This window comes from Manis pentadactyla, chromosome 13, assembly GCF_030020395.1.
Source record: "Manis pentadactyla isolate mManPen7 chromosome 13, mManPen7.hap1, whole genome shotgun sequence".
In the NCBI taxonomy this organism is placed as follows: domain Eukaryota; kingdom Metazoa; phylum Chordata; class Mammalia; order Pholidota; family Manidae; genus Manis; species Manis pentadactyla.
Window position 1 is genome coordinate 451,527 of NC_080031.1, and position 27,521 is coordinate 479,047.

At 42.1% G+C, this 27,521-nt stretch overlaps 1 protein-coding gene across 11 annotated transcripts in view; it reads left to right on the forward strand.

Moving 5' to 3' along the window:
- Positions 1-27,521, forward strand: part of DIXDC1 (DIX domain containing 1) — a 68,537-nt gene that overhangs the window by 30,141 nt on the left and 10,875 nt on the right. For 9 of the 11 annotated variants that reach the window (XM_036919722.2, XM_036919725.2, XM_057490748.1 and 6 more), the window contains 10 exons: positions 1,659-1,748; positions 12,178-12,231; positions 12,902-12,952; positions 14,917-15,021; positions 15,437-15,490; positions 15,919-16,011; positions 16,092-16,163; positions 16,851-16,937; positions 17,734-17,895; positions 18,329-18,395. In XM_036919722.2, coding sequence (XP_036775617.2) covers positions 1,659-1,748; positions 12,178-12,231; positions 12,902-12,952; positions 14,917-15,021; positions 15,437-15,490; positions 15,919-16,011; positions 16,092-16,163; positions 16,851-16,937; positions 17,734-17,895; positions 18,329-18,395 — 835 coding nt within the window. Of the gene's footprint in view, positions 1-1,658; positions 1,749-12,177; positions 12,232-12,901; positions 12,953-14,916; positions 15,022-15,436; positions 15,491-15,918; positions 16,012-16,091; positions 16,164-16,850; positions 16,938-17,733; positions 17,896-18,328; positions 18,396-23,237; positions 23,437-27,521 lie in introns of those variants that run through there. The other 2 variants (XM_036919723.2, XM_057490747.1) reach the window with 2 other exon arrangements.

Consider the following 27,521-nt stretch of genomic DNA (forward strand, 5'->3'; position numbering starts at 1 on the left):
GGAACACAGGGTTCCTGAAGGAGAGAGTACATTGGTGCTGTGGCAGAACAGTTCGCATGACGTGTGCCCCAGGAACTGAGACGGGCTGGAGGGATGTTTACTGCCTAAACGTTCCCAAGGAGGATCGCTGGTTCTCCCGTTTGCTCTACTGTCTGCCTTTATGACCCCTTGCCTGCCATTCATTAAGGAACGGTTTATTTACTGGGCTGGGGGCACATGTGCTGCCCTTTCCTAGGCAGTATTAAGCTTGGAGAACTTTTGGAGTAGACCCAGCCAGGTTTTCCCAGGATAATTTGCGTTACGTGAACGTAGATATCCATCAGTTTGGTCTGCATCTCAGTGGGAGAATTCCAATGGCAGATTGGAGAGAAAAAGAAGAGAATCAACAGGCAGAGAGTCAGCACCCCGTACCCCCTGCCAGCAGGAGCTGTAAGCCACAGCCACAGGCTTACAGCGAGAATCAGTGCCATGGTGGAACGCTGTGGCCACTGGGCTTTCACACTCGGTGGTGGGCAAGCCAGCTGCCTGCTCGGCTACATGCAGGATCCCAGCAGCCTGGCGGGCCTGTTAGAGCCCCAGGAGCCCTTTGCCATTGGGGTTGGTATTTCTGTAATGTTTTCCAAGGCTCCCTGGACCGCTTATACTTGCCTGTACCTCTTGCCGCAACTCCAGGGTATAACCAAATTAATAAGATTTACCAGAATTTACTATCAAATAGTGCTTGGCAGACCAACCAGTGGTTGGATTTTAAAGTGTTTTTATCTACCAATATTTGTGACATAATTTGTGTTACATTTATTGAAAGAGGATTTAACCTCTGTAACTCTTCTCTCCTGATTGACCTGAGACAGAATCATCTATAAAATGGGGACATGTTTTTAAACCTTTCACTAAGTTGATAGGTCTCGTAATACCTACCTGCTCAGGCAGGTCCAAGTTTTGCTGAGTCCTAGAGTATACAACCTGGGAGCCTTCTTAAGCACAAAATGACAGACCGTGAATACAGCATCAGATACAGGCTGGGGGGCTGTGCTCGGGGGGGCTTGGGGCTTGGGCTGCCTTTGCTTCAGGATAAGCCACCCCTTCCCTCAACCATATTCTGAGGAAAACAAGACCTGGTGTGGGTGTGGAAATGAATGAGGACGTCCCTGCAAATGTATTTTCCTTCTTGTTCTATCCAGGATTTGCTTAGGGGGCAAAAATGCAGAATTATTAGAACAAACAAAAATTAAACAAACCCAAGTCAGTGCTCTGAATGAATTCCAAATAATTCATTACAATCAAGTTTTCTAAGCCAGATAATTCTGCTCTGCTTTTAGTTCACTTTCCAGCTAGTAACATTCACTCTGACAGCTTTGGTTTAAAGTGTCACTTCTGAGAGGAAAGTCTGGATTGTTTACGGGGCCCAGGAGCCTGGGAGCAGAAGATGCAGGTGCATCCAGAGAAATCAAAGAGGCCTGGTGCATGAGCCTGAAAAAATGAACTCCAGATAGGCCCAAGATGAGCAATTGGAGGTATCTAAGATAAAAAATAACCAAGGAGATTTCTAGAGGCAGCCCAGTTATGATTTCAGTTTGGGATTCATTTACCAAAAGCACAACTCTGGACTTGGTCATCTGATGGGAGTCACATTTCTTTCTGCCTTTGTGGTTATTCAGGCCTTGCTGCTCAATGGATCCTTACCTGAAGATGAGCAGGAGAGGCCCTCGGCCCTCTGTGAACCAGGAGTCACTCCTGAGGAACAGCTGGTGAGTTTCCTCTTGTGACTGGATGCCAGACGAACTGGTCCATGTATCTGACTCATCTTCAGCATCGAGCAGTCGCCCACACCTTGAGCTGCCGTCCTGCTGACTCTGGGTCTCCTGGCTTCCCTCATGTATTTCTGACTACATTTCCCTACCTTCCTTCCACAAGTACTTATTGAGGGCCAACCACGTGCCAGGCTCTGTTCCAGGCACTAGAGATGTGGAGATGACAGAGCAGACCTAGGCCTGCCCCACAGAGTTTACACCCAGGCTCGCTCTGGAGCATCTCCTCTGCCTCCTCAGACTCCCACCTGGACCCGCCTCCGTCTTCCCATTCACCTGGGTGGTGTTCTCGGCCTCCGTGGCTTCAGTCGTTTGGTGGCTCAGATACCTCTGACGTTTGCAGCTCAGCTCCTCCTGTGGAGCTCTGGAGGTATCTGTGCAACAGGCCGCTGCCTGCTGACAGTCTGTTCACATGTTCTGTAAGCATCTCAGTTCAGTGAGTCCTGAATTTAACAACTTTCCTCTCCTTACCACTAAAACTACTTGTGCTTTTGGAGTCTGTTTCATACCACTATCCTTCTACCCAAATACCCCAAATAGAAATCTGCATATCCTTGAGTCCTTTCTGACCCTTCCCTCTGCATCCAGTCACCAAGTTTTGTCAGTTCTTTTTTCTTTAATTAAGTAATCATTGAAATACAATCTTATGAAGGTTTCACATGAGCAACATTGTGGTTTCAGCATTTGCCCATATTATCAAGTCCTCACCCGCCTCTGTTGCAGTCACTGTCTATCCACATAGTAAGATGCTATAGTCACTACTTGTCTTCTCTGTGCTATACTGTCTTCCCTGTGTGTGCCAATCATAATGCCCTTTCCCCATCTCCATCCCTCCCCACCTGCCCTCCCCTACCCCTCCCCTGTGGTAACCGCTAGTCCCTTCTTGGGAGTCTGCTGCTGTCTTGTTCCTTCAGTTTTGCTTCATTGTTATACTCCACAGATGAGTGAAATCATTTGGCACTTGTCTTTCTCTGCCTGGCTTATTTCACTGAGCATAATACTCTCTAGCTCCATCCATGTTGTGGCAAATGGTAGGATTTGTTTTCTTCTTAGGGCTGAATAATATTCCATTGTGTATATGTACCACCTCTTCTTTATCCATTCATCTACTGATGGACACTTAGGTTGCTTCCATGTCTTACGTGCTTCCATGTAAATAGTGCTGCGTTAAACATAGGGGTGCATATGTATTTTCGAATCAGGGATCTTGTTTTCTTTGGGTAAATTCATAGGAGTGGAATTACTGGGTCAAATGGTATTTCTGTTTTTAGTTTTTTGAGGAACCTCCATACTGCTTTCCACAATGGTTGAACTAATTTACATTCCCACCAGCAGTGTAGGAGGGTTCCCCTTTCTCCACATCCTCACCAGCATTTGTTGTTTGTCTTTTGGATGTTGGCCATCCTAACTGGTGTGAGGTCATATCTCATTTTGGTTTTAATTTGCATTTCTCTGATGATTAGCGATGTGGAGCATCTTTTCATGTGCCTCTTGGCCATCTGAATTTCTTCTTTGGAGAGGTGTCTGTTCAGATCCTCTGCCCATTTTTAATCGGGTTATTTCTATTTTGGGTGTTGAGGGGTTATGAACTCTTTATATGTTTTGGATGTTAACCCCTTATCGGATAAGTCATTTACAAACATATTCTCCCGTACTGTAGGCTGCCTTTTTGTTCTTGTCAGTTCATTTTTTTTTTTTTTAATAATTATTTTTTATTGAAGGGTAGTTGACGCACAGTATTACATTACATTAGTTTCAAGTGTACAACACAGTGATAAAACATTTAGATACATAATTCTAGGTTCCAGCTATCACCCTACCAAGCTGTTACAATATCTTGACTATATTCCTTATGCTATACATTACATCCCGGTTACTTATTTATTTTACCATTGGAAGTCTGTCCTTTTTTATTTATTTATTTTTATTTATTTATTTATTTATTTATTTTTTTTTTTTGTGAGGGCATCTCTCATATTTATTGATCAAATGGTTGTTAACGACAATAAAATTCTGTATAGGGGAGTCAATGCTCAATGCACAATCATTAATACACCCCAAGCCTAATTTTCGTCAGTCTCCAATCTTCTGAGGCATAACAAACAAGTTCTTACATGTAGAACAAATTCTTACATAATGAATAAGTTACATAGTAAACAGTACAAGGGCAGTCATCACAGAAACTTTCGGTTTTGCTCATGCATTATGAACTATAAACAGTCAGTTCAAATATGAATACTCATTTGGTTTTTATACTTGATTTATATGTGGATACCACATTTCTCTCTTTATTATTATTATTTTTAATAAAATGCTGAAGTGGTAGGTAGATACAAGATAAAGGTAGAAAACATAGTTTAGTGTTGTAAGAGAGCAAATGTAGATGATCAGGTGTGTGCCAGTAGACTATGTGTTAATCCAAGCTAGACAAGGGCAATAAAACATCCACGTATGCATAAGATTTCTCTCAGAACAGGGGGGGTGAGGTTCTAAGCCTCACCTCTGTTGATCCCCAATTTCTCACCTGATGGCCCCCCTGCGACTGTGCCTGTCTTAGGTTGTTCCTCCCTTGAGGAATCTTATTCGTCTCTGGCTAACCAGTCATCTTCCGGGGCCATACAGGGAAATGTAAAGTTGGTAAGTGAGAGGGAAGCCTTACTGTTTGAAAAGGTTAGCTTTTTACTTCTTTACCTATTTAGGCCCTGTGGCTTCTATCCCCAGCATTTGTCTTGAGGTATCTTTACCACTTGGAAGAATTATGATACTCGGTAAATTTGATATGAGGCACGAATTCTATTTAAGGGTTGTAATTAGGAAGGAAGAAGAAAAGCTATAGAAGTAGCAGGCGGAAGAAAACATGGGAAGATTGATTATTTCTTTGACATATCTTCTTGTAGAGTAACTTCAGCATGTATAGGTTTTAAACTACTACTTAAATTGCGCACACACATTAACATAATAGGAGTATAGTTACATAACCAAAGCATACCTGTAATTACCAGCCATCTCCAGTGAAACCAAGAAAACCAGTTAGGCACCTTAGGCATTTGTGAAAACTTATCTATGATATGGTGGATATTGTCCAACTGAACTTGAACAGTCTGAGAGAAATCAGACAAATTAAAACAACCCATTCCTGGGGAATGTTCACATCCCTTATGTTCTTTTAACAGTAAATAGTCTGTAGTTGTAAGATTTTGGAGCGCTACAATTTGCACTTCTCCTAATTCTTGGTTGAGTTCCAACAGTATAGATCCAGTCAAATTTGTTGTTTTACTGTATGCACAGGCCAGCTTAGATATCTCCTTCCTCATTCCCATGGCAAGTCCAGGAGCTGGTGGGATGAGTGCATCTACAGCTGTAGCAGTGCGTGGATCTTTGTTGGGGTTTTTTGATGATCATCTTCTGGCATGAGTCTTCCAGAGAGTGCTGATGTTGGAAGTTCTCTTTCATATCGTATCTTAGTTCATTTTCGGGGTAGCCCAATTAGGCTTTGATCTTCTGTATAGACGCAAACAGACCCTTTGCCTACACTTTTATATGCCCTTTATACCCTTGTGTAGAACTCATTGGAGGTTACCACACAGGAACTGCTCTTTTTGTTTTGTTTTGTTTTGTTTTGTTTTTGGTATCACTAATCTACACTTACATGACGAATATTATGTTTACTAGGCTCTCCCCTATACCAGGTCTCCCCTATAAACCCCCTTACAGTCACTGTCCATCAGCATAGCAAAATGTTGTAGAATCACTACTTGCCTTCTCTGTGTTGTACAGCCCTCCCATTTCTCCTACCCCCCGCATGCATGCTAATCTTAATACCCCCCTACTTCTCCCCCCCCTTATCCCTCCCTACCCACACATCCTCCCCAGTCCCTTTCCCTTTGGTACCTTTTAGTCCATTCTTGAGTTCTGTGATTCTGGTGCTGTTTTGTTCCTTCAGTTTTTCCTTTGTTCTTATATTCCACAGATAAGTGAAATCATTTGGTATTTCTCTTTCTCTGCTTGGCTTGATTCACTGAGCATAATACCCTCCAGCTCCATCCATGTTGCTGCAAATGATTGGATTTGCCCTTTTCTTATGGCTGAGTAGTATTCCATTGTGTATATGTACCACATCTTCTTTATCCATTTCATCTATCGATGGACATTTAGGTTGCTTCCAATTCCTGGCTATTGTAAATAGTGCTGCAATAAACATAGGGGTGCATCTGTCTTTCTCAAACTAGATTGCTGCGTTCTTAGGGTAAATTCCTAGGAGTGCAATTCCTGGGTCAAATGGTAAGTCTGTTTTGAGCATTTTGATGTACCTCCATACTGCTTTCCACAATGGTTGAACTAACTTACATTCCCACCAGCAGTGTAGGAGGGTTCCCCTTTCTCCACAGCCTCGCCAACATTTGTTGTTGTTTGTCTTTTGGATGGCAGCCATCCTTACTGGTGTGAGGTGATACCTCATTGTAGTTTTAATTTGCATTTCTCTGATAATTAGCGATGTGGAGCATCTTTTCATGTGTCTGTTGGCCATCTGTATTTCTTTTTTGGAGAACTGTCTGTTCAGTTCCTCTGCCCATTTTTTAATTGGGTTATTTGTTTTTTGTTTGTTGAGGCGTGTGAGCTCCTTATATATTCTGGACGTCAAGCCTTTATCGGATGTGTCATTTTCAAATATATTCTCCCATACTGTAGGGTTCCTTTTTGTTCTATTGATGGTGTCCATTGCTGTACAGAAGCTTTTCAGCTTAATATAGTCCCACTTACTCATTTTTGCTGTTGTTTTCCTTGCCCGGGGAGATATGTTCAAGAAGAGGTCACTCATGTTTATGTCTAAGAGGTTTTTGCCTATGTTTTCTTCCAAGAGTTTAATGGTTTCATGGCTTACATTCAGGTCTTTGATCCATTTTGAGTTTACTTTTGTATATGGGGTTAGACAATGGTCCAGTTTCATTCTCCTACATGTAGCTGTCCAGTTTTGCCAGCACCACCTGTTGAAGAGACTGTCATTTCGCCATTGTATGTCCATGGCTCCTTTATCAAATATTAATTGACCATATATGTCTGGGTTAATGTCTGGATTCTCTAGTCTGTTCCATTGGTCTGTGGCTCTGCTCTTGTGCCAGTACCAAATTGTCTTGATTACTATGGCTTTATAGTAGAGCTTGAAGTTGGGGAGTGAGATCCCCCCTACTTGATTCTTCTTTCTCAGGATTGCTTTGGCTATTCGGGGTCTTTGGTGTTTCCATATGAATTTTTGAATTATTTGTTCCAGTTCATTGAAGAATGTTGCTGGTAGTTTCATAGGGATTGGATCAAATCTGTATATTGCTTTGGGCAGGATGGCCATTTTGACGATATTAATTCTTCCTAGCCACGAGCATGGGATGAGTTTCCATCTGTTAGTGTCCCCTTTAATTTCTCTTAAGAGTGACTTGTAGTTTTCAGAGTATAAGTCTTTCACTTCTTTGGTTAGGTTTATTCCTAGGTATTTTATTTTTTTTGATGCAATTGTGAATGGAGTTGTTTTCCTGATTTCTCTTTCTGTTGGTTCATTGTTAGTATATAGGAAAGCCACAGATTTCTGTGTGTTGATTTTGTATCCTGCAACTTTGCTGTATTCCGATATCAGTTCTAGTAGTTTTGGGGTGGAGTCTTTAGGGTTTTTTATGTACAGTATCATGTCATCTGCAAATAGTGACAGTTTAACTTCTTCTTTACCAATCTGGATTCCTTGTATTTCTTTGCTTTGTCTGATTGCCCTGGCTAGGACCTCCAGTACTATGTTAAATAACAGTGGGGAGAGTGGGCATCCCTGTCTAGTTCCCGATCTCAGAGGAAATGCTTTCAGCTTCTCGCTGTTCAATATAATGTTGGCTGTGGGTTTATCATAGATGGCCTTTATTATGTTGAGGTACTTGCCCTCTATTCCCATTTTGCTGAGAGTTTTTAACATGAATGGATGTTGAACTTTGTCAAATGCTTTTTCAGCATCTATGGAGATGATCATGTGGTTTTTGTCTTTCTTTTTGTTGATGTGGTGGATGATGTTGATGGACTTTCGAATGTTGTACCATCCTTGCATCCCTGGGATGAATCCCACTTGGTCATGGTGTATGATCCTTTTGATGTATTTTTGAATTCGGTTTGCTAATATTTTGTTGAGTATTTTTGCATCTACGTTCATCAGGGATATTGGTCTGTAGTTTTCTTTTTTGGTGGGGTCTTTGCCTGGTTTTGGTATTAGGGTGATGTTAGCTTCATAGAATGAGTTTGGGAGTATCCCCTCCTCCTCTATTTTTTGGAAAACTTTAAGGAGAATGGATATTATGTCTTCCCTGTATGTCTGATAAAATTCCGAGGTAAATCCATCTGGCCCGGGGGTTTTGTTCTTTGGTAGTTTTTTGATTACCGCTTCAATTTCGTTGCTGGTAATTGGTCTGTTTAGATTTTCTGTTTCTTCCTGGGTCAATCTTGGAAGGTTGTATTTTTCTAGGAAGTTGTCCATTTCTCATAGGTTTCCCAGCTTGTTAGCATATAGATTTTCATAGTAGTCTCCAATAATTCTTTGCATTTCCGTGGGGTCCGTCGTGATTTTTCCTTTCTCGTTTCTGATACTGTTGATTTGTGTTGACTCTCTTTTCTTCTTAATAAGTCTGGCTAGAGGCTTATCTATTTTGTTTATTTTCTCGAAGAACCAGCTCTTGGTTTCATTGATTTTTGCTATTGTTTTATTCTTCTCAATTTTATTTATTTCTTCTCTGATCTTTATTATGTCCCTCCTTCTGCTGACCTTAGGCCTCATCTGTTCTTCTTTTTCCAATTTCGATAATTGTGACATTAGACCATTCATTTGGGATTGCTCTTCCTTTTTTAAATATGCTTGGATTGCTATATACTTTCCTCTTAAGACTGCTTTTGCTGTGTCCCACAGAAGTTGGGGCTTAGTGTTGTTGTTGTCATTTGTTTCCATATATTGCTGGATCTCCATTTTGATTTGGTCATTGATCCATTGATTATTTAGGAGCGTGTTGTTAAGCCTCCATGTGTTTGTGAGCCTCTTTGCTTTCTTTGTACAGTTTATTTCTAGTTTTATGCCTTTGTGGTCTGAAAAGTTGGTTGGTAGGATTTCAATCTTTTGGAATTTTCTGAGGCTCTTTTTGTGGCCTAGTATGTGGTCTATTCTGGAGAATGTTCCATCTGCACTTGAGAAGAATGTGTATCCTGTTGCTTTTGGATGTAGAGTTCTGTAGATGTCTATTAGGTCCATCTGTTCTAGTGTGTTGTTCAGTGCCTCTGTGTCCTTACTTATTTTCTGCCCGGTGGATCTATCCTTTGGGGTGAGTGGTGTGTTGAAGTCTCCTAGAATGAATGCATTGCAGTCTATATCCCCCTTTAGTTCTGTTAGTATTTGTTTCACATATGCTGGTGCTCCTGTGTTGGGTGCATATATATTTAGAATGGTTATATCCTCTTGTTGGACTGAGCCCTTTATCATTATGTAGTGTCCTTCTTTATCTCTTGTTACTTTCTTTGTTTTGAAATCTATTTTGTCTGATATTAGTACTGCAACCCCTGCTTTCTTCTCACTGTTGTTTGCTTGAAATATGTTTTTCCATCCCTTGACTTTTAGTCTGTACATGTCTTTGGGTTTGAGGTGAGTTTCTTGTAAGCAGCATATAGATGGGGTCTTGCTTTTTTATCCATTCTGTTACTCTGTGTCTTTTGATTGGTGCATTCAACCCATTAACATTTAGGGTGACTATTGAAAGATATGTACTTATTGCCATTGCAGGCTTTAAATTCGTGGTTACCAAAGGTTCAAGGTTAGCCTCTTTAGTATCTTACTGCCTAACTTAGCTCGCTTATTGAGCTGTTATATACACTGTCTGGAGATTCTTTTCTTCTCTCCCTTCTTGTTCCTCCTCCTCAATTCTTCATATGTTGGGTGTTTTGTGCTGTGCTCTTTCTAGGAGTGCTGCCATCTAGAGCAGTCCCTGTAAGATGTTCTGTAGAGGTGGTTTGTGGAAAGCAAATTCCCTCAGCTTTTGTTTGTCTGGGAATTGTTTAATCCCACCATCATATTTGAATGATAGTCGTGCTGGATACAGTATCCTTGGTTCAAGGCCCTTCTGTTTCATTGTATTAAATATATCATGCCATTCTCTTCTGGCCTGTAGGGTTTCTGTTGAGAAATCTGACGTTAGCCTGATGGGTTTCCCTTTATAGGTGACCTTTTTCTCTCTAGCTGCCTTTAACACTCTTTCCTTGTCCTTGATCTTTGCCATTTTAATTATTATGTGTCTTGGTGTTGTCCTTCTTGGATCCTTTCTGTTGGGGGTTCTGTGTATTTCCGTGGTCTGTTCGATTACTTCCTCCCCCAGTGTGGGGAAGTTTTCAGCAATTATTTCTTCTAAGATACTTTCCATCTCTTTTCCTCTCTCTTCTTCTTCTGGGACCCCTATAATACGGATATTGTTCCTTTTGGATTGGTCACACAGTTCTCTTAATATTGTTTCATTCCTGGAGATCCTTTTGTCTCTCTCTATGTCAGCTTCTATGCGTTCCTGTTCTCTGGTTTCAATCCCATCAATGGCGTCTTGCATCCTATCCATTCTGCTTATAAACCCTTCCAGAGTTTGTTTCATTTCTGCGATCTCCTTTCTGGCATCTGTGATCTCCTTCCGGACTTCATCCCATTTCTCTTGCGTATTTCTCTGCATCTCTGTCAGCATGTTTATGATTCTTATTTTGAATTCTTTTTCAGGGAGACTGGTTAGGTCTGTCTCCTTCTCTGGTGTTGTCTCTGTGATCTTTGTCTGCCTGTAGCTTTGCCTTTTCATGGTGATAGGAATAGTCTGCAGAACTGGGACGAGTGACGGCTGGAAGGACTTCCTTTCTTGTTGGTTTGTGGCCCTCCCCTCCTGGGAGAACAGCGGCCTCTAGTGGCTTGTGCTGCGCAGCTGCGCGCAGACAGGGCTTCTGCTTCCTGCCCGGCTGCTATGGAGTTAATCTCCGCTGTTGCTGTGGGCGTGGCCTGGCTCGGGCAGCTGCTCCAAAATGGTGGAGTCGCGTTGGAGCAGGAGCTGCTGGGAGGCTATTTATCTCCGTAAGGGGCCTCCCTGCTCCCTGCAGCCCAGGGGTTAGGGTGCCCAGAGATCCCGGATTCCCTACCTCTGGATTAGGTGACCCGCCCTGCCCCTTTAAGACTTCCAAAAAGCACCCGCCAAAACAAAACAACGCCCACCAAAAAAAAAAAAAAAAAAAAAGAAAAAATTTTAAATTAAAAAAAAAAAATTTTTTTTTAAATTAAAAAAAAAAAAGTTTTTAATTAAAAAAAAAAAAGGTGGTCGCTCGTTTGTCTTTATTCTCCGGCGCCAGCCTCAGGCCTCTGCTCACCGGTCTTGCTGCCCTGTTTCCCTAGTATTGGGGTCCCTATCCCTTTAAGACTTCCAAAAAGCGCTCGCCAAAACAAAACAGCAAAAAAGCAAAAAAAAAAAATGGTCGCGCTCTTTTCTTATGTCCTCCGACACCCGGCCTCTGGTGCCCGCTCACTGTTCTTGCTGCCCTGTTTTCCCAGTATCGAGCGCCCTGCACTCTGGCCCGGATGGCGGGGGCTGGGTGCTCGGCAGCCCTGGGCTCCGTCTCCCTCCCGCTCTGCCCGCTCCTCTCCCGCCGGGAGCTGGGGGGAGGGGCGCTCGGCTCCCGCGGGGCCGGGGCTTGTATCTTACCCCCTTCGCGAGGCGCTGGGTTCTCTCAGGTGCGGATGTGGTCTGGATATTGTCCTGTGTCCTGTGGTCTTTATTCTAGGAAGGGTTGTCTTTGTTATATTTTCATAGATATATGTTGTTTTGGGAGGAGATTTCCGCTGCTCTACTCACGCCGCCATCTTCCGCCCCTCCATCAGTTCATTTTTTAAGTATCTTTAAATATCCAATATTCTTTACTCTCATGGCTGTTACTTTAATTCAGGCCTTCATCCAGTATTCTAGCGGTCTTCTAACTGGTTTTCCTGATTCCTTTCCTGTCCTCTTAATTCTTTTTCTATAAAATGGCAAGAATAATTTACTTTTAAGGCACACTTCATTTTGTAATCCCGTTGCCTAGACCTTTTCATTGATTCTGTTGCCCTCACTGGCCTTCACGATCCAGCCACTTCCCTGTCCTCTTGCCCAACCCCTGTGCTTAGCACACACATCCTCCCTCTCAGTTTATCCACATTCATACTTGCACCCCCTGTGCATGTGCGTCCACTCGAGGGCGGGGACTGTTCCTGTTCTTTCTGTCCACGGCAGGGGCTCAGTACATATTTGATGAATGACCTCTGCATTTCACAGCAGAGGTACACAGCCATCTCTTTTTGCCTTATATTCAGGTTATAATCCAAAGTCGTCTGGATCAGAGTATGGAGGAGAATCAGGACCTAAAGGTAGGTCAGGACGTGCATTTTACCCTTTGAAAAAGCTTATGGGAATGTTACACACAAACTTCAGAGCAGTGATGAGGAGAGGGGCAGGGACGCAGACTTGGCATGTCAGCTGAATCTGTATCATGTCTTCAACTGAGAGACAGAGGTATGTCCTAACTGTGGCAAAGGGTATATATGTCATTGTAGGTTCTACCTTCCAGTACATTTGGAATGTTCCATAGTTTTTCTTTTTTAACTAAAATTTAAAGATGGATCCAGTATCAGTATGGTCTTTTACAAAATAATTGACATAAAACATTGTATTAGTTTCAGGTGTACAACATACTGAGTCAGTGTATATACTGTGTGTCTAAGTTAACATCCATTACCCTGTGTAGTGACAAATTTTTTTCTCCTGATGAGAACTTTTAAGATTTACTCTCTTGGCAGCTGTCAAATATACAGCATAGTATTATTAACTATAGTCCAGTATAGTCTTTTTAAATGAATACTTCCTAGAATTCCTGTTTCTGTGGGTTACCTTCACGTTTACTGAACCTACTTCCTGCTCAGTGAGAGGGTTAGTGTTTCATGGAATGGTTTCTGAGTTTTGTGTTTTTACTGACAGAATGAGGTAATGCTTCTGAAGCATCCCAGATGCTGCCATCTGACCTAACTATTTGGTTTGCAGAAGGAGCTGCTGAAATGGAAACAAGAGGCCAGGAACTTACAGGGGATGAAGGTAAAAGGGAAGCCATTTAACTCCAGATAGTCTCTGCAAGGTCTAGTGGCAGGAGTGGGTAGTCAGACCACGGGCGGGTCCCCTGGTCTTAGATACACCCGCCGGCCTTTAACAGGCTGCTGGTAACGAGGGCTCTGTGGTGGGAAGACAGACGGGGCAGAAAGCGCCTCATCTCTGAGGCATGTGTCTGGTAGTGACTCAGTGCTGTCATTTCCCCCTGTGCCACCTTGCTTGTTTTTGTGTGTGAAAACAAACAGTTTTTACAGTTTTCTCCAGTTCTAAGGAAGAATGCCCTAAAAATTATAACTTGCTTGGTTTTTAAACAGTTAACATTCAGATGGTTTAAAGTTTAGAAGGTACAAAAGGATAATCCTTGAAAAACCTCTGGTCTGTCTTCCCAGTCACCTAATTCTTTCCTGGAAGTAACATACCAGCTGTCAACAAAAATGCATGTATATAATTTTTCCCAAATAAAAGTATACTATAGATAACAGCTTGACATGTTTTTTTTTTCCGCTTAGAAGTGTACCTTGGAAATCATTTTATTTCTGTAAAGACCGTCCTAGACCCTTTTTTTGGCTGTGTAGTATTCCAGTGTATGCATATACGATAATTTATTTACTCAGTTCCTTTTCGTGGTCTTTTAGGTCATTTCCAATCTTTTGCTAATACAACCAGTGATCTAACTATTAATCATGAATATGTGCTATTTCATATAAGTGGGTGACTATCTGCTGAATAAATAACTTGAAGTGGAAAAGAATGTTCCTGAGCTGCTGCTTTCCCCGCTTCCCTGCGCTCCCATTCACGGGTCGGAGTGTGACTCAGCAGCGTTGCCCAGACTTTATACTCTGTAGCCTTAGTCCTTTGACACCTGAGAAAACAAATGAGTTTGAGAAATGCCCTACAGGCTTGGAGAGTCACAGTGAACAATAGCAAGTAAAGGGCCTGCAAAGGTCTGTCATCAGGAGACTGGCCCAAAATATTCAGGATCATTAACCACAGAAGCACATTTTCTCCCACATGACGCTTATTGATGTCCCAGGAAGCACACTCTGGGAGATGGTCCTCAAGCTACTGATGCCAGGGTGTCTTAGAAAACCTCTGCCATGTGTGGTCATGGCCAACAGCATCCCAAGCCACGCCATCTCTTTACAGTCTGTAAAGAGGAAAGTCAGGCAAATGTGCAGGAATGCAGCTCTGGCCCATCAGCTCCACTGGGGGTCACTGGGATGGGAGGAGTGTGTTGATAGCCGGCCTTTGTAAGTGAGTACATGCAGCCTACTTTTCTTAGGCATGGTAGGAACCAAGAGGTCCAAGCCGGGGGAAGGATAGCCTAAAGTTGGTGAGACCCTAGGACACTGGGAAGAGGAACCATCAGTCTCAGAACAGTTCTGAGCATGGGAATATAATCCCAATCCTGGTCCAGACCAGGTGTTGGAAGGTGGGGTGGGAATGGTTCTGTGGATTCTATATGAACAGGGTGGCAGGCAGCGATAGGGCCAGACACTTTAGGAAATGAGGCCTTGGCAGAGGATAAGGAAGAAGCACTCATCTAGATGGAGCATGTATGTACCCCAGGTACAGTCAAGAGATGTAGAGTTGGAGTAAGGACAGGGCAGTCCAAGGTCACTGCTGTGGAAGTGGTGGACTTACCCCAAAGGTCACTCGCTCACCCCCAGGACATGCTGTCAAGAATGCAGTAGAGGGCAGGGGTGAGTTATAGGTAGACAGGAACCAGGTTTCAGTCAGCTTAGTAGGACAATGGATAGGGTTTCGTTTAGATGCAAGTGTCCCAGAAGGGGACAAAGACATCCCTGCTCGTCTCCTGCGGCAGAGGCCTTAGACTCTCTTGGTCTCCCAGTTTGCCGTAACTAATGCTGGATATGCAGTGAGGGTCTAACATCTTCAGGAATAACGCTGTTAATTAATCGGGATCATGGTAACAAGTGCTTTTTCCCCAGGATGCCTTGCAGCAGAGGTTGACTCAGCAGGACACGTCTGTTCTTCAGCTCAAACAAGAACTACTGAGGGCAAATATGGACAAAGATGAGTTGCAAAACCAGAATGTGAGTTACCTGAGTGAATTCTGACCTCGCTGAGCTCCAGTAGCAAAACAGGATACTGCATGAAGCCCTGCTAGGCCTGCCGTCCTAATCTCACTTTATTTTTGGGACGCCTGCTCTCAGTGTCTGTAGTTATTTTTATTTCCCATTAGACGCACCTTTCTTCCTAGGTGAGAGCCCACACCACACTCACCCGAGCCTTTCAACTCTGAGGACACAAAGGCAGAAGCTGAATTGTGATTCTGTGGTCTGATCTTGCTGAAGCCATGGAGAGCAGCCATGTGTGTTTACCGTGACCAGGCCTCTCTGTGCTGAGAACCGCAGCTGCCAGCGTCACCTCTGGTTGCTAAGCAGCTGCTTTCCTGTGGAGGCTGCAGACAGTATCTCCATGCCAGTTAATGCTTGCTTCCCCTTCCAGGTGGATCTGCAGAGGAAGCTAGAGGAGTGGAACCGGCTTTTGGGAGAGTATAAGGTAAGGATGTGTGTCAGCTTGGAAATGATTTTTGTCGGGCCTTTTCTGAATGCCTTGTTGCGGTTGTTCAGAGAGCACTTAGGCACTCCGTTCTCACCCTTGTTTCCTCTGTGTTCCCTTGACTCACTGACCTGAAGAGGAGGCGCCACAGCCGGGAGGACGTCTGCAAGCTTCAGCCTTTCTCTTTCTCTTTAGCTGGAGGGATGGCACGCAGCGGTCTTCCTACAAGCAGTAGCTCCCCTTCTCCTTCCCTTCCCAGACTCCCTGGCACTGTGCAGTGCTACTGCGGTGTGTGACGTCTCCCGCAGAGCTTGAGGAAAGGCTGTCCCCAGCCAAGGCCCTGCTTCCCTCGGGTGGAAATGGCATCGCCAAGGGTGAGCTGTTTCATAGTCTTAACTACCCATCTGAAAGCTCTGTGTCTGTCACAGAAACAGCTGGGACAGAAGGACCGCCTCCTTCAGCAGCACCAGGCCAAGCTGGACGAAGCGCTCCGGAAACTCTCTGAGGCCAGTTACCAGCAGGTGGGAACATACTCAGCCGCCAATGGTCCTGCCCTTCCGGCCTGAAGAAATTCTTTCCTGATGTCGTCTCTGATTTGCAGGTGGACCTGGAGCGGGAGCTGGAGCACAGAGATGTCCTTCTGGCCCGCTGTATGAGAAGGGAGGCGGACGAGGTAACCTACGGCTCCAGGTAGCCCTTTTGCATTCACAGAGGCAGAGGGAGGTTCTGTTCTTGACTCAGGGCTGAACCAAGGCCACAGGTCGGTTTTTTGAGAGGCTGTTTGGTTCCGGGACAAGAAAATCAGGTTTCAGATTCCAGCTTTACACACTTTTTTTTTTTACCATTCTGTAACTTTTATTTGCTTAGTGTCTGAGCCTTAGGAGTAAGGCTTGTCTGGAAAAGGAAATAACAGTGGCTCTCAGTAATCTTTATGCAGATTACATTATACATAAGGTCATCCATGTAAACAAGTAAACAAGGACCTGGTGGATTACCTGGCACAATGTCAGGCTCAAAAGATATCAGTCATGGTTGTTACATTTTTATTCCTGAATCCAGACATGCTGGAGCAGCATTCTCGGGCCCTCCAGTGGCCATGTGGGGGCCTGGTTGGGGGCCTTCAGGCTGAAGTTTCCATCTCGTTTATTGTGCACTCATCGGCGCCTACCATGTGTCAGGTCCACGCTTACAGCTGTGACCAAAAGGGAAAACACCTCTGTGCTCACGAGGCCAGCATTCTAATAGAGACAGTACACAAAGGCGTGATGATGCCGTGGTGGGAAGCCACAGCTGTAAAGAGCAGGGTGTCCTGTCTGGGGTTCTCCCCCGTAACGAGCACCGCTCCTTCCTGCTTCCTTAGGCACCCGGCTACAGCAGCCACAGCCCTCAAAGCAATGGTTTCCTTCCAGCGGCGGGAAGAGGGGCTGCTCCGGCCACCTGCAGAGGGGTAGGTGCTGAGGGTCTGTGGGTGGGCAGACCCCACGTCCCTGGGCTCTGCTTCTCTGCACTTCATGGACACTGGTCACTGTGTTCTTCACGATCAGGGCTGGTGGGCAGTCCTGCTCTGGGCGGGTCTGCAGCACCATCTTCCCAGCACTGGCTGCTCACTTCGTGTCTTTGTGTCATATTTGGGTAATTCTTGCAATATTTAACTATTTTTCATTATTATATTTGTTATGGTGGTCTGTGGTCAGTGATTATGGCTCACTAAAAGCTCAGGTGATGGCTAACATTTTTAAATTAAGGTGTGTACATTGTTGTTTAGGCCTACTGCTACTGCACACTTAATAGACTACTGTGTGGTGTAAACATAACCTTTATGTGTGCTGGGAAGCCAAAAATTCATGACTCCTTGTCATGATATTCACTTTATTGTGGTGTCTGGTAGTGAACCTGCAGTATCTTCAAGGGGTGCCTGTACAGACCTGCCACTTCCAACTAAACCCAGAAGAGTACCCTAGCCATCAGCAGGGATGAGGCCTTCTACATCCCAGGTCCCCAATTCATGCATATGTTGGGTGTGTAAATATGTGAAGCACTTGCTACCCAAAATTAAGATTATTAGTGGGCAAACTGCAGTAGGCCTGGTTCTGTGGATGGAAGAAAATTTCCCAGTTTATACTGCCTCCTTCCCAAAAGGTCTACCCTGGAAACCTCTGCCCTCTATCTTCTGAAGCGCAGCAGTTGGGATGTGGTTAGTAACATGGCACATGCCAGCAGTCCCACCTCATTTTTGCCTGCAGACCAGCGACCTGCAGCTGGTTCGGGACGCCCTCCGCAGCCTGCGCAACAGCTTCAGTGGCCATGATCCTCAGCACCACACCATCGACAGCCTGGAGCAGGGCATCTCCAGCCTTCTGGAGCGCCTGCACATCATGGAGACCCAGAAGAAACAAGAAAGAAGGGTGATCCTCTTTCTGGGGCCCTCTTCCTAGGCCAGGCCAGCCTGGGGTCATCAGTTTTGGTGCCAGGACTCCGAGTGAGCAGGCTTCATGCTGGATGGCGGTCCAGGGCAGAGCCGGCAGTGACTCTGGCTGCCACATCAGTGTCTAAGGACTTGCGGTTCCTGATCCCCACAGGGTCTCCCTTTACTGCTTACTCCCCTTCCCCCAAATGAACTCAGCCTTGGATGAGGACATACAAGGGAAAATGCATTAGAAACTAGAAAGCTTTCTATAAATGAGCATTATTGTTGTTAGGATAAACATGTCCAATTTTATATACTGTAGGAGAAGTATATTATATATATATAAAGGTATATATTTTAGGTACACTCCAGTTGCCCGGTTAAATTCTCTCATTGACTTTAAGTCTTGCTATTTTTGTGTGGCTTCCCAGGGTCGAGGCAAGTCACCCAGAACTCAAGCAGGTCGTGAATACCGGGAGTCCTGGCCCCCTAATTCAAGTAAGTACTCATTATTGCTCCGGAGGGACTCCTAGCACACTAGAGAAGAAATTTAGTAGTTTTTATAGTGCTAATATTTGGGGGTTAGAATTTTTCTTGTACTTGCTCTTCTAATGTTTCTGTAGCAATACTAGAATTGAATTATTTCTAAGACTCAGAAGACGCATACCACCATGATCACCACCATCATCCCAAGAATCATTTAGCAATGTGCCGACTCAGAAAGCCTAAAATCTTTTTGGAAAATATACAAGCTCAAAACACTTACACCTAACAAAAAGCAAAATATGAAGCAACAAAAACACACATAAATTATCATACACTAACAATCATCCAGTAGTCCCGACTAGCACAGAAAATTTCCAGTTCTTCCTAAATGCAAGAAGTCTAATTTCTTTGGGGACTTTCCTTAAAACTTTGAGTGCTCAGTTTATTTATTTGAAGTCCCGCAAAATATTTGTGACCGTTAGTGACCATGAGTGGCCAGGAAGTATGTTTTAACCTGCTCTATGCCCACTCGTTACACTTTTTCCCCGTTTGTTCCAATATGTTGGAAATCTACCCTGCCTGGTAATTTCTGTTTTACTTTGTATCTTCCTTCTTGGTTTAATAACATTCACATTTTCTTAATCTTTTATGGTTCACTTGGGCATCTAAAAGTGTCTAAATAATAATTTACAAAAAACTAAATAGTAAATAGCTGACCACAACCAGTTTTTATGTTACGCATGCAATTTTAAAAACTGCATTAATAAACAAAACCTGAAGTAAAACACTTAAAATACCTGCACAAATACAAAAGGTAAAATATCTTTTGTAGAGGAAATAAAATAGCATTCTCAAGCCTCCAGATACCCTTCCCTCTTGAATGAAATGTCCACACTGGAAACAAAATGAATTATGTTAGTACCAAAATTAGTTTCAGTTTCTTTTTCTAGCATTGTTTTGAAATAGTCATTTCTGTTTTCTTGAAAGGCTTTTTATTTTACTGTTATTCTCTTCAGCACTTTCTTTAGGTCAGTATAAACTGCCTATGTGGATAGGTCTAAATATTCAGAAGTTCGTTTTCAAAAGTCTAATAAATTCCTCCTTCCCTGGAAGAATTCTTTTGTGTACATGAAGTACTTATTCAAAACACTATAAATAAATTCACAGCTGCTTGCAAAGTAGGGTGTTAAGCTAATACCTATGCAAATAAACCTCTCATCTGAAAATACAATAACTTGTATAACTTGCTATCCCTCTAGCTGCTGACTTATTTCTCTTGTTCCCCTGCATCAGACTTCTTGAAAGAACAGTGTACACTTGCTCTTTTCTTACCCTTACTGACCACTCACTCCTCAAGCCACTTGTTGTACTTTTACTCAGTTACTCCCCTTAGTGTTCTTTCTGTTGGGTCACTGTTGATTTTTTTGTTACCTAATCAAACTGGTTATTTTTCAAGTGTTACATTTCACTCACTTTTCAAAAGCAGTTACGGTTCTTGAATAGTCTCCTTCTGGAACCATTCATCTCCTTCAACTTCAATGCCAACCAGTTATTCGTACAACACTTACTTACTGAGCATCCATTGTGTAGCACCCACGTCAGACACTGACAATACAGAGGTGAACACGATGGATTTGGTTCTTGGCTTCGTTGGGCTTGCAGGCTGATGAACTAGATACAGTCTCCTTCGTCCTGTCTAACCCTTGACTGTTGGCGACCCCTGGGATTCCACTGGAGCTCTAGACCGAGGTCTTTTCATAGTCCCTTTAGCCAATCTGCTGCACTCCCATGGTTTCATCTACTCTTGTGTGCTAATTATTGTTAAACTTTCATCTCTAACTCCAGCATTTTCTGAGCTTCAGGGCTATATTTTTGAATGCCAACTGGATATATCTCTCAGTAAGTCCAAAGGCACTTCAAACTCATGTCCAAAACTGGACATGAAACAGCAGTAGAGTGAGAAAAATACACAATATGGAATTAAACAGATCTGGGGTGTAGTTTTGACTCAGCAGGACGTGTGACCATGGGCAAGAGTATTAATTAATATCACTGAATTTTAGTTTCTTTGTTGATGAAATGAAGATAATTTTGAAGGATTATAGCCATTAAGTGAATTGTATGCAAATAATCGGGTATAGTATGTGGCATATGAAAGATGCAAGGCGAATTTAATAGTCTCAAAATACCTTCCTTTCATTTCTGCCCTATGCCCTTTCTTTCTCCTTTTCATCACAGCCAAATCTCTGAAAGAGGAATCTCTCTGAACCCACTTTCTTTCTTGCCATTCAGTCTTAAGAGAAAATAGCAATAATTATTCCAGATTTAAAAAGTAATGCAGAATAGAATTGAGAGAAATGTATAATTTTTTAGATTATCCAATTTTTTCTTGCTGTTAGGGTAGGAGCAGGCTCCTTCTAGGCTTCTATATCCTAGGCAGAAGTTAGAATGACACTAAATTTTTTAAACTCACTTTTTTTTTGAATGGAGGTAAAATTCATATAACCCCAAACTCACCATTTAACTGAAAAGCACATTCACTGACATTCAGTATGTTCAGTGTTGTGTACCTGTCACCACTACCTAGGTCCAGAATGTTTTGCTTATCCCAGAAGGAAATTTTGTACTCATTAAGCACTCCCTTCATAATCTTGGCATCTGTCTAGTCTCTACTTTCTGTCTTTTTGGATTTACCTATTCAGGACATTTCACATAAAAGGATTCATCCAATTTGTACCCTTTCGTGTTTGGTATCTTTCACTTAACATGTTTTCAGGGTTCATCCATATTATAGCTTGTGTCAGTACTTCATTCCTTTTTAGGGCTGAATAATATTCTCTTGTATGCATAAATTGGAATTTGCTTAGCTTTTCATTAGCTGATGGGCATTTGGGTTGTTTCCACCTTTTAGCTGTTGTGAATAATGCTGCTGGGAGCATGTGTATACAAGGTTTTTTTGAACTGTTTTTAATTCTTCAGGGTATATACCCAACAGTGGAATTGCTGGGTCATACAGTATATCTATGTTTACTTTTTTGAGGAGCCACCAAATTGTTTTCCGCAGCAGCCATACCATTCTATATCCCCAGCAATGACGTATGAGGGTCCCAATTCCTCCACATCCTCACCAACACTTGCTACCTTCCATCTCTTTGGAACCACTTAGTGGACATGAAGTGGTATCTCAGTGTAGTTTTGATTTGCATTTTCCTAATGACCAGTGATTTTAAGCATCTTTTCATGTGTTTATTGGATGTTTATCTTCTTTGGCAAAATGTCTATTCAAGTCCTTTTCCCATTTGTTATTGCATATTTTGTCTTTTGTAGTTAAGTTGTAAGTTATTTTTAATATATTCTGCATCCCAGGCCTTTACCAGATACATGATTTTCAAATAATTCTCCTATTCAGGTTATCTTTCCACTTTATCAGTAGTGTCCTTTGATGCCAGCAAGTTTTGCATTTTGATGAAGTTTTCCTTTTCGCTGTTGCTCATGCTTTTGGTGTTTCAGAATCCAAGGTCATGAATATTTTTCCTTGCATTTTCTTATGTTTTATAGCTTTACCTTTTATATTTAGGTTAATGATCTATTTTGAATTAACTTTTATACATGGTGTAAGGTAGGGGTCCAATTCTGTTCTTTTGTATGTGGACAACCAATTGTCCCAGCACCATTTGTTAAAGAGACTATTTGCTTGTGGAATGACCACAATTGTATGGGTTTTATCTGAACTCTCAAGTCTATTCCACTAATCTACTGTATTACTTTTAAAATTTGGAATAATTATTGTTGTTTTCCCTTAAGAGTAAATGGTAAGGAGGTGGGTTCAGAGATGTAACTCTTTCAGGAGATTTGTGGTGGTAGGATGTGAGCGCTGGCTCATTTTGTCAGAGCATGGAGGGAAGATGGGGCTGCCATACAAACAGGTAAGAATTCAGCTAAGGTTTTAATGAGTCACTGGAGGCTGAGTAGGTCATATAGAAACCCTGGGGGCCACAGATGCAAAAGGAGCATGCCCCCACTTGTGGACTCCTTTCCCTGGACAGCCACTGGGCACTTATGAAAAGGACTGCTGGTGGGGACACAGCCTGGAGAGACCATCTGTCTGGTGGAGGCCCAGAGAAGGCAAGCAGCTGCCACAGCAGCGGGGCAGCGGATCCTGTTGCCCCTCCCACCCACCCCTCCTGTTTCAGCTAGTGGGAGCAGGAAAAGGGAAAGAAGAACTCTACCTTTGGGACAGAAGCAGGAATGACTTGGGCTCAGAGAGGTTGCTTGCCACTGGGGGAAGAGTAGGATCAAGACTGAGGTTGGATCATGACAGTAGAGGAGCCCCACATCCCCACCCCCAAGTGAGCGGGTGCTGTGTGATAGAAGCAAAGTGGTTGGCACTGTGGGAAGGCACAAGTGCAGAGAGACTGACTCCATGGCACACGGGTGGAGCAGGAACATGGAGGAAAGCCCCCCAGCAAACCAGCAGACACCTAGACCTGAAGCTAGAGGAATGTGAAGGTGGTGGTGCACTGAAAGTCCCCTTCACAAAAAATCCCAGTCCCAGCTCAACTCCTGCCTAGACTGACGCCGCTGTCCCGAGAACGGCCTGGCAGAACAAGCAGTGTGCTCCGTTCCTAGCTTAAGTGTGTTTTGCCTCACTCTCTACTGTCTAACATTCAATGACAAATTATGAGACATCCAAAACACAAGAAAAATACAAGCCATTGTCAAGAGGCAATCGGCGCCTACTCAAGAGTAGACTTACATATGACAAGGGTGTTGAAACCATCAGAAAAGGGATTTAAGATATCTACAGTTAGTGTTAATTGTTGTAGTAAAAATGTTGATCTAATGCACATACAGATGAAAAATTTAAGCAAACAGATGAAAATTATGAGGAATCAAATGGAACGCTAGAAATAAAAATAAAGGTAATAAAGAAGAAAAGTGCCTTCAAGGCCCATCAGTAGACTCAACACAGCTGAGGAAAGAATCAGCAAACTTGAACACAGGCCAGTAGAAATTACCCAAACTGCAACACAAAGAGAAAAAGAGAGGAAGAGAAGAAGAAACAAACCCAAAACGCAGAGCATCCAGTAGCTGTGGAGCACCATCAGATGGACTAAATTATGTGTAATTAGACTCTGAAGGAGAAGATGGAACAAGGCAGAAGAAATATTTGAAGAGAGAGGCCAATAATTTTCCAAAATATTTAAAGACATCAAACTGCAAATCCAAGAAGTTCCAAGAACTCTAAGAAGTATGAATAATAAATGAAATGTTCAGATTGCTGAAAACAAAAGATAAAATCTTGAAGGTAACCAGAGAGAGGGGAAAAATACATCACATACAGAACAAAGATGAGAATTACTGACTTCTCATCAGAAACTTTGCAAGTCATAAGATAGTGGGGGGGACATCCTTAAAGTGCCAGAAGAAAGAACATCTTAAACCTACAATTCTACAGTTAGAGAACATGTTTTTGACAAAGACTGAGAGAATTCATTATAAGTGGACTTGTACTGCAGGAAATGTTAAAGGAATTTCTTCATGCCAGAAGTATGAGATCAGAAAGAAACTGGAATCTGCAAAAAAAAAAATGGTTAAAATGAAAATAAACATACAAGACCTTTTTCCTCTCTTACTCTTAAATGCTCTAAAAGATTACAGACTCTTTAACACAAAAACAGTATCCATGGGCTTAAGGGTTTATGTCATGTGTGAAAATAAAATGTAAATATGTATGATAATAATAGTACAGATGGTCTCTGACTTGTTTTTCAACTTCGATGGTGCAAAAGCCATATGCATTCAGTAGAAAGCGTACTTTGAATCATGACCTTTTCCCAGGCTATTGACATGGGGTGGTCTTCTCTCGTGAGGCAGGCGGGACAGTGAGCCTCAGCTCCAGTCAGCCATGAGGGGAAACAACTGATATCATCCTGTCCCCTTATGGCCCTTCTATTTCTCACTTTCAGTACAGTATTGGTAAGTTACACGAGATATTCAAGACTATTATAAAACAGGTTTTGTGCTAGGTGACTTTGCCCAGCGGTGGGCTAATGCAAGCATCCTGAGCACATTTAAGGTGGGCTTGGCTCAGCTGTGATGTTTGGTGGGTGAGGTGTGTTAAGTGCATCTTTGATTTATGATATTTTCAACTTACTGTGGGTTTCCTGGGCTGTTAATTCCATTGTAAGTTTTGGAATATCTGTAGAAAGATTAGGATGGAAGAATCTGGACTCTGTTGTTGTAAAGTTCTTCTACTATAGATAAAGTGGTACTATATTATTTGAATGCTGACTGACTAATAAAAGATGTACATTAAATCTCAGAGCAATCACTAGTTTAAAAAAATTAAATAAAAATATTGAAGATAAAAAAGAGTGGTAAAATACTCAATCCAATACTAAAAAAAAGGTAAAATATTTCATTAAAAATACTTACATGTTGAAATGATGTATCCAGGTTGAGACTCTAAAACACACTACACTTTGAGGACAATACAAATTTATACACACTCAATCCACAGGCAGATAAAAAGAGGATGAAAGAACAAAGCAACAGGAAACTTTCCTCATGGTAAATGTGGGTGATGATACCCAGTGCGGTTGCCTCAAAAAGTGAGAGATACTGAACTCAAGTTCCTAGCAGAGCGGGTGGTGCAAGGACCAGAATTTGAGAACCCTGCCCTGGAGGCTATTACCATTTTGTTGTAATAGCTGAAGGTGGTAGATTTTAATCAAAACATAAAATAAGTACATTAAAAATAAATGATCTAAGCATATTAATGAAAAGATTAGAGATTGTCAAATTGTACAAAAAGCAAGATTCAACTATATGCTATCTATAAGAAACCCACTTTACAATAATACAAATAGATTAAAAGCAAAAGGATGGAAAAAGATACAACATGGAAACACTAATTAAAACAAAGCTGCGGTTATGTTAGTATTAAATAAAATAGACTTCAGGGAATATTTACAGGCACAGAGACATAATATAATAAAGAGACCATTTCACCAAGGTGATGTAATCCTGAATGTGTGTGCACCTACTAACAGCTTCAAAATACATGAAGACGAATGAAGAAGAAATGGATAAGTGTGCAGGTGCAGCTGGAGACTTTAAACCCTTTGCAGTGGTCGATACTAGTAGTGCAGAGAACACCAAATAAGGATATCAAAGACCTGGACAACACTATGAACCACCCCTTCTGATTGACTTTCAGAGAACGTTCCACCCAGTGACAGAAGAGTACATGTTTTCAAGTCCGCTGGGAACATTTGCTGAGATAGCCCATATTTTGATCATAAAGCAAAACTCAAGATTGAAGAGAACTGAAAAGCAGTGTTCCCTGACCATTACAGAATTAAAGACTAGTTAACAGGAAAATATCTGGAAAATCCTCAAAGATTTGGAATTGAACAAACACTTTTAACCTGTGGGTCAAGGAGGAATTCATAAAGGAAATTACAAAATATTTTGAATTGAATAAGAAAATTAAAACATCAAAATTCATGGGTTGCAACAGAAGCAGTGCTTAGAAGGAAATTCACAGCATTAAGTACATAGTAGAACAGAGGGAGGGTCTGAAATCAGTACTCTCCTAAGTGATCTAAGCTCCCACCTGAAGAAACATGAAGAGTAAGGGCAAATGAAAGCCAAAGGCAGGGGAGGAACTGATAAGGATGACGTCAATGACAGTTAAAACAGAAAACTAGAATCAGTCAAAACCCTGGTTCTCAGAGTTTAATGAAATTGATACACCTGTAGCCAGACTGTCCAAGTAAAAATGGGAGAAGACACAAATTACTAATATTAGAAAGGAAACAGGGGACATCACTATAAACCTTACATTAAAAGCATAATTAAGGAACAACTTTATGCCATAAATTTGATGGCTTTGGTGAAATGGATAAATTCCTTGAAAGACACAAGCTACCGAAACTTACTCAAGAGGAAATAGACCAAATACATTTATAGTTATTTAAGAAGTTGTAGTCTAAAATGCTACATCCTTCAATGAAAAGTCCAGGACCAGATGAGTTCACTTCAGGAAGAAAAAATGCCAATTCTACACAAACTCTTCCAGACAACAGAAGAGGAAGGAATACTTTCTAACACATTTTATTTTACCCTGATTCCAAAACCACTATCTCTAATGAGCATAGATGCAGGAAAAAGAAAGAAAAGGCATAGAGGTTGGAAAGGAAGATGTAAAACAGCCTGTATTTGTAGAGGACTCCATTGTCTATGTAGCAAATGCCAAAGAACTGTAAGAAAGCTGCTATAACTAATAAATGAGTCTAGCAAGGGCACAGGACACAATGTCCTTATACAAAAAGTCAGTTATACTTCTGATATACACTAACAATGAATATTTGTAAATAGAAAAAAACTTTTAAGTACCATTTATAGTAAGATCAAAAAACCCCATTAAATGCTTAGGTATAAACCTTACAAAATAAGTGTGATGTTTCTATGCTGGGAACTTCAAACATTGATGAAGTACCCAAAGATGTGAATAAACGAGAACTCTAGCACATGGATAGGCTGGAGCACTCAGCATTGTTAGGTGGCCCATTCTTCCCAGGTGACCTACAGCTTCAGTGCAATCTCAGTAAAAATTCTACCAGACTTTTTGCAGATATAAACAAGCTGATTCTAAAATTTATGTGGAAGAAGGGATTAGAATAGCTCCTCCAAAAAAAACCTGAGAAAGATGAGAACAGTCATTGGAGGACCACACATTTCAAAACGAACTGTGAGGTCAGAGTAATCCAAACAGAGAGTGTAGGCAGATGGGTAGACAGAGCAGTGGGCAGAACAGAGTGTTCGGAACACACTCAGGTGTGTGTGGTCAGTGGATTTTTGACAACAGCGCAAAGGCTATTCATTCCAAATGGATCATAAACCTACATTTAAAAGCTAATACTGATTTTTTATGCCTTTTAAAGTCATGTATTAACTACATACACACATAAAGGCAAGGATGTGTTTCTGGGTCACTTCTTCCCTGAACTTTGTACATGATTCTTACAGTAATGCCACACTGAAGTACCCATTACCACTTTATCATGATTTAATGTTGGGTAAGACTAGTTCGCCCTCATTCTTGTTCTTTTTCACTCAAGAAGTCTGTGT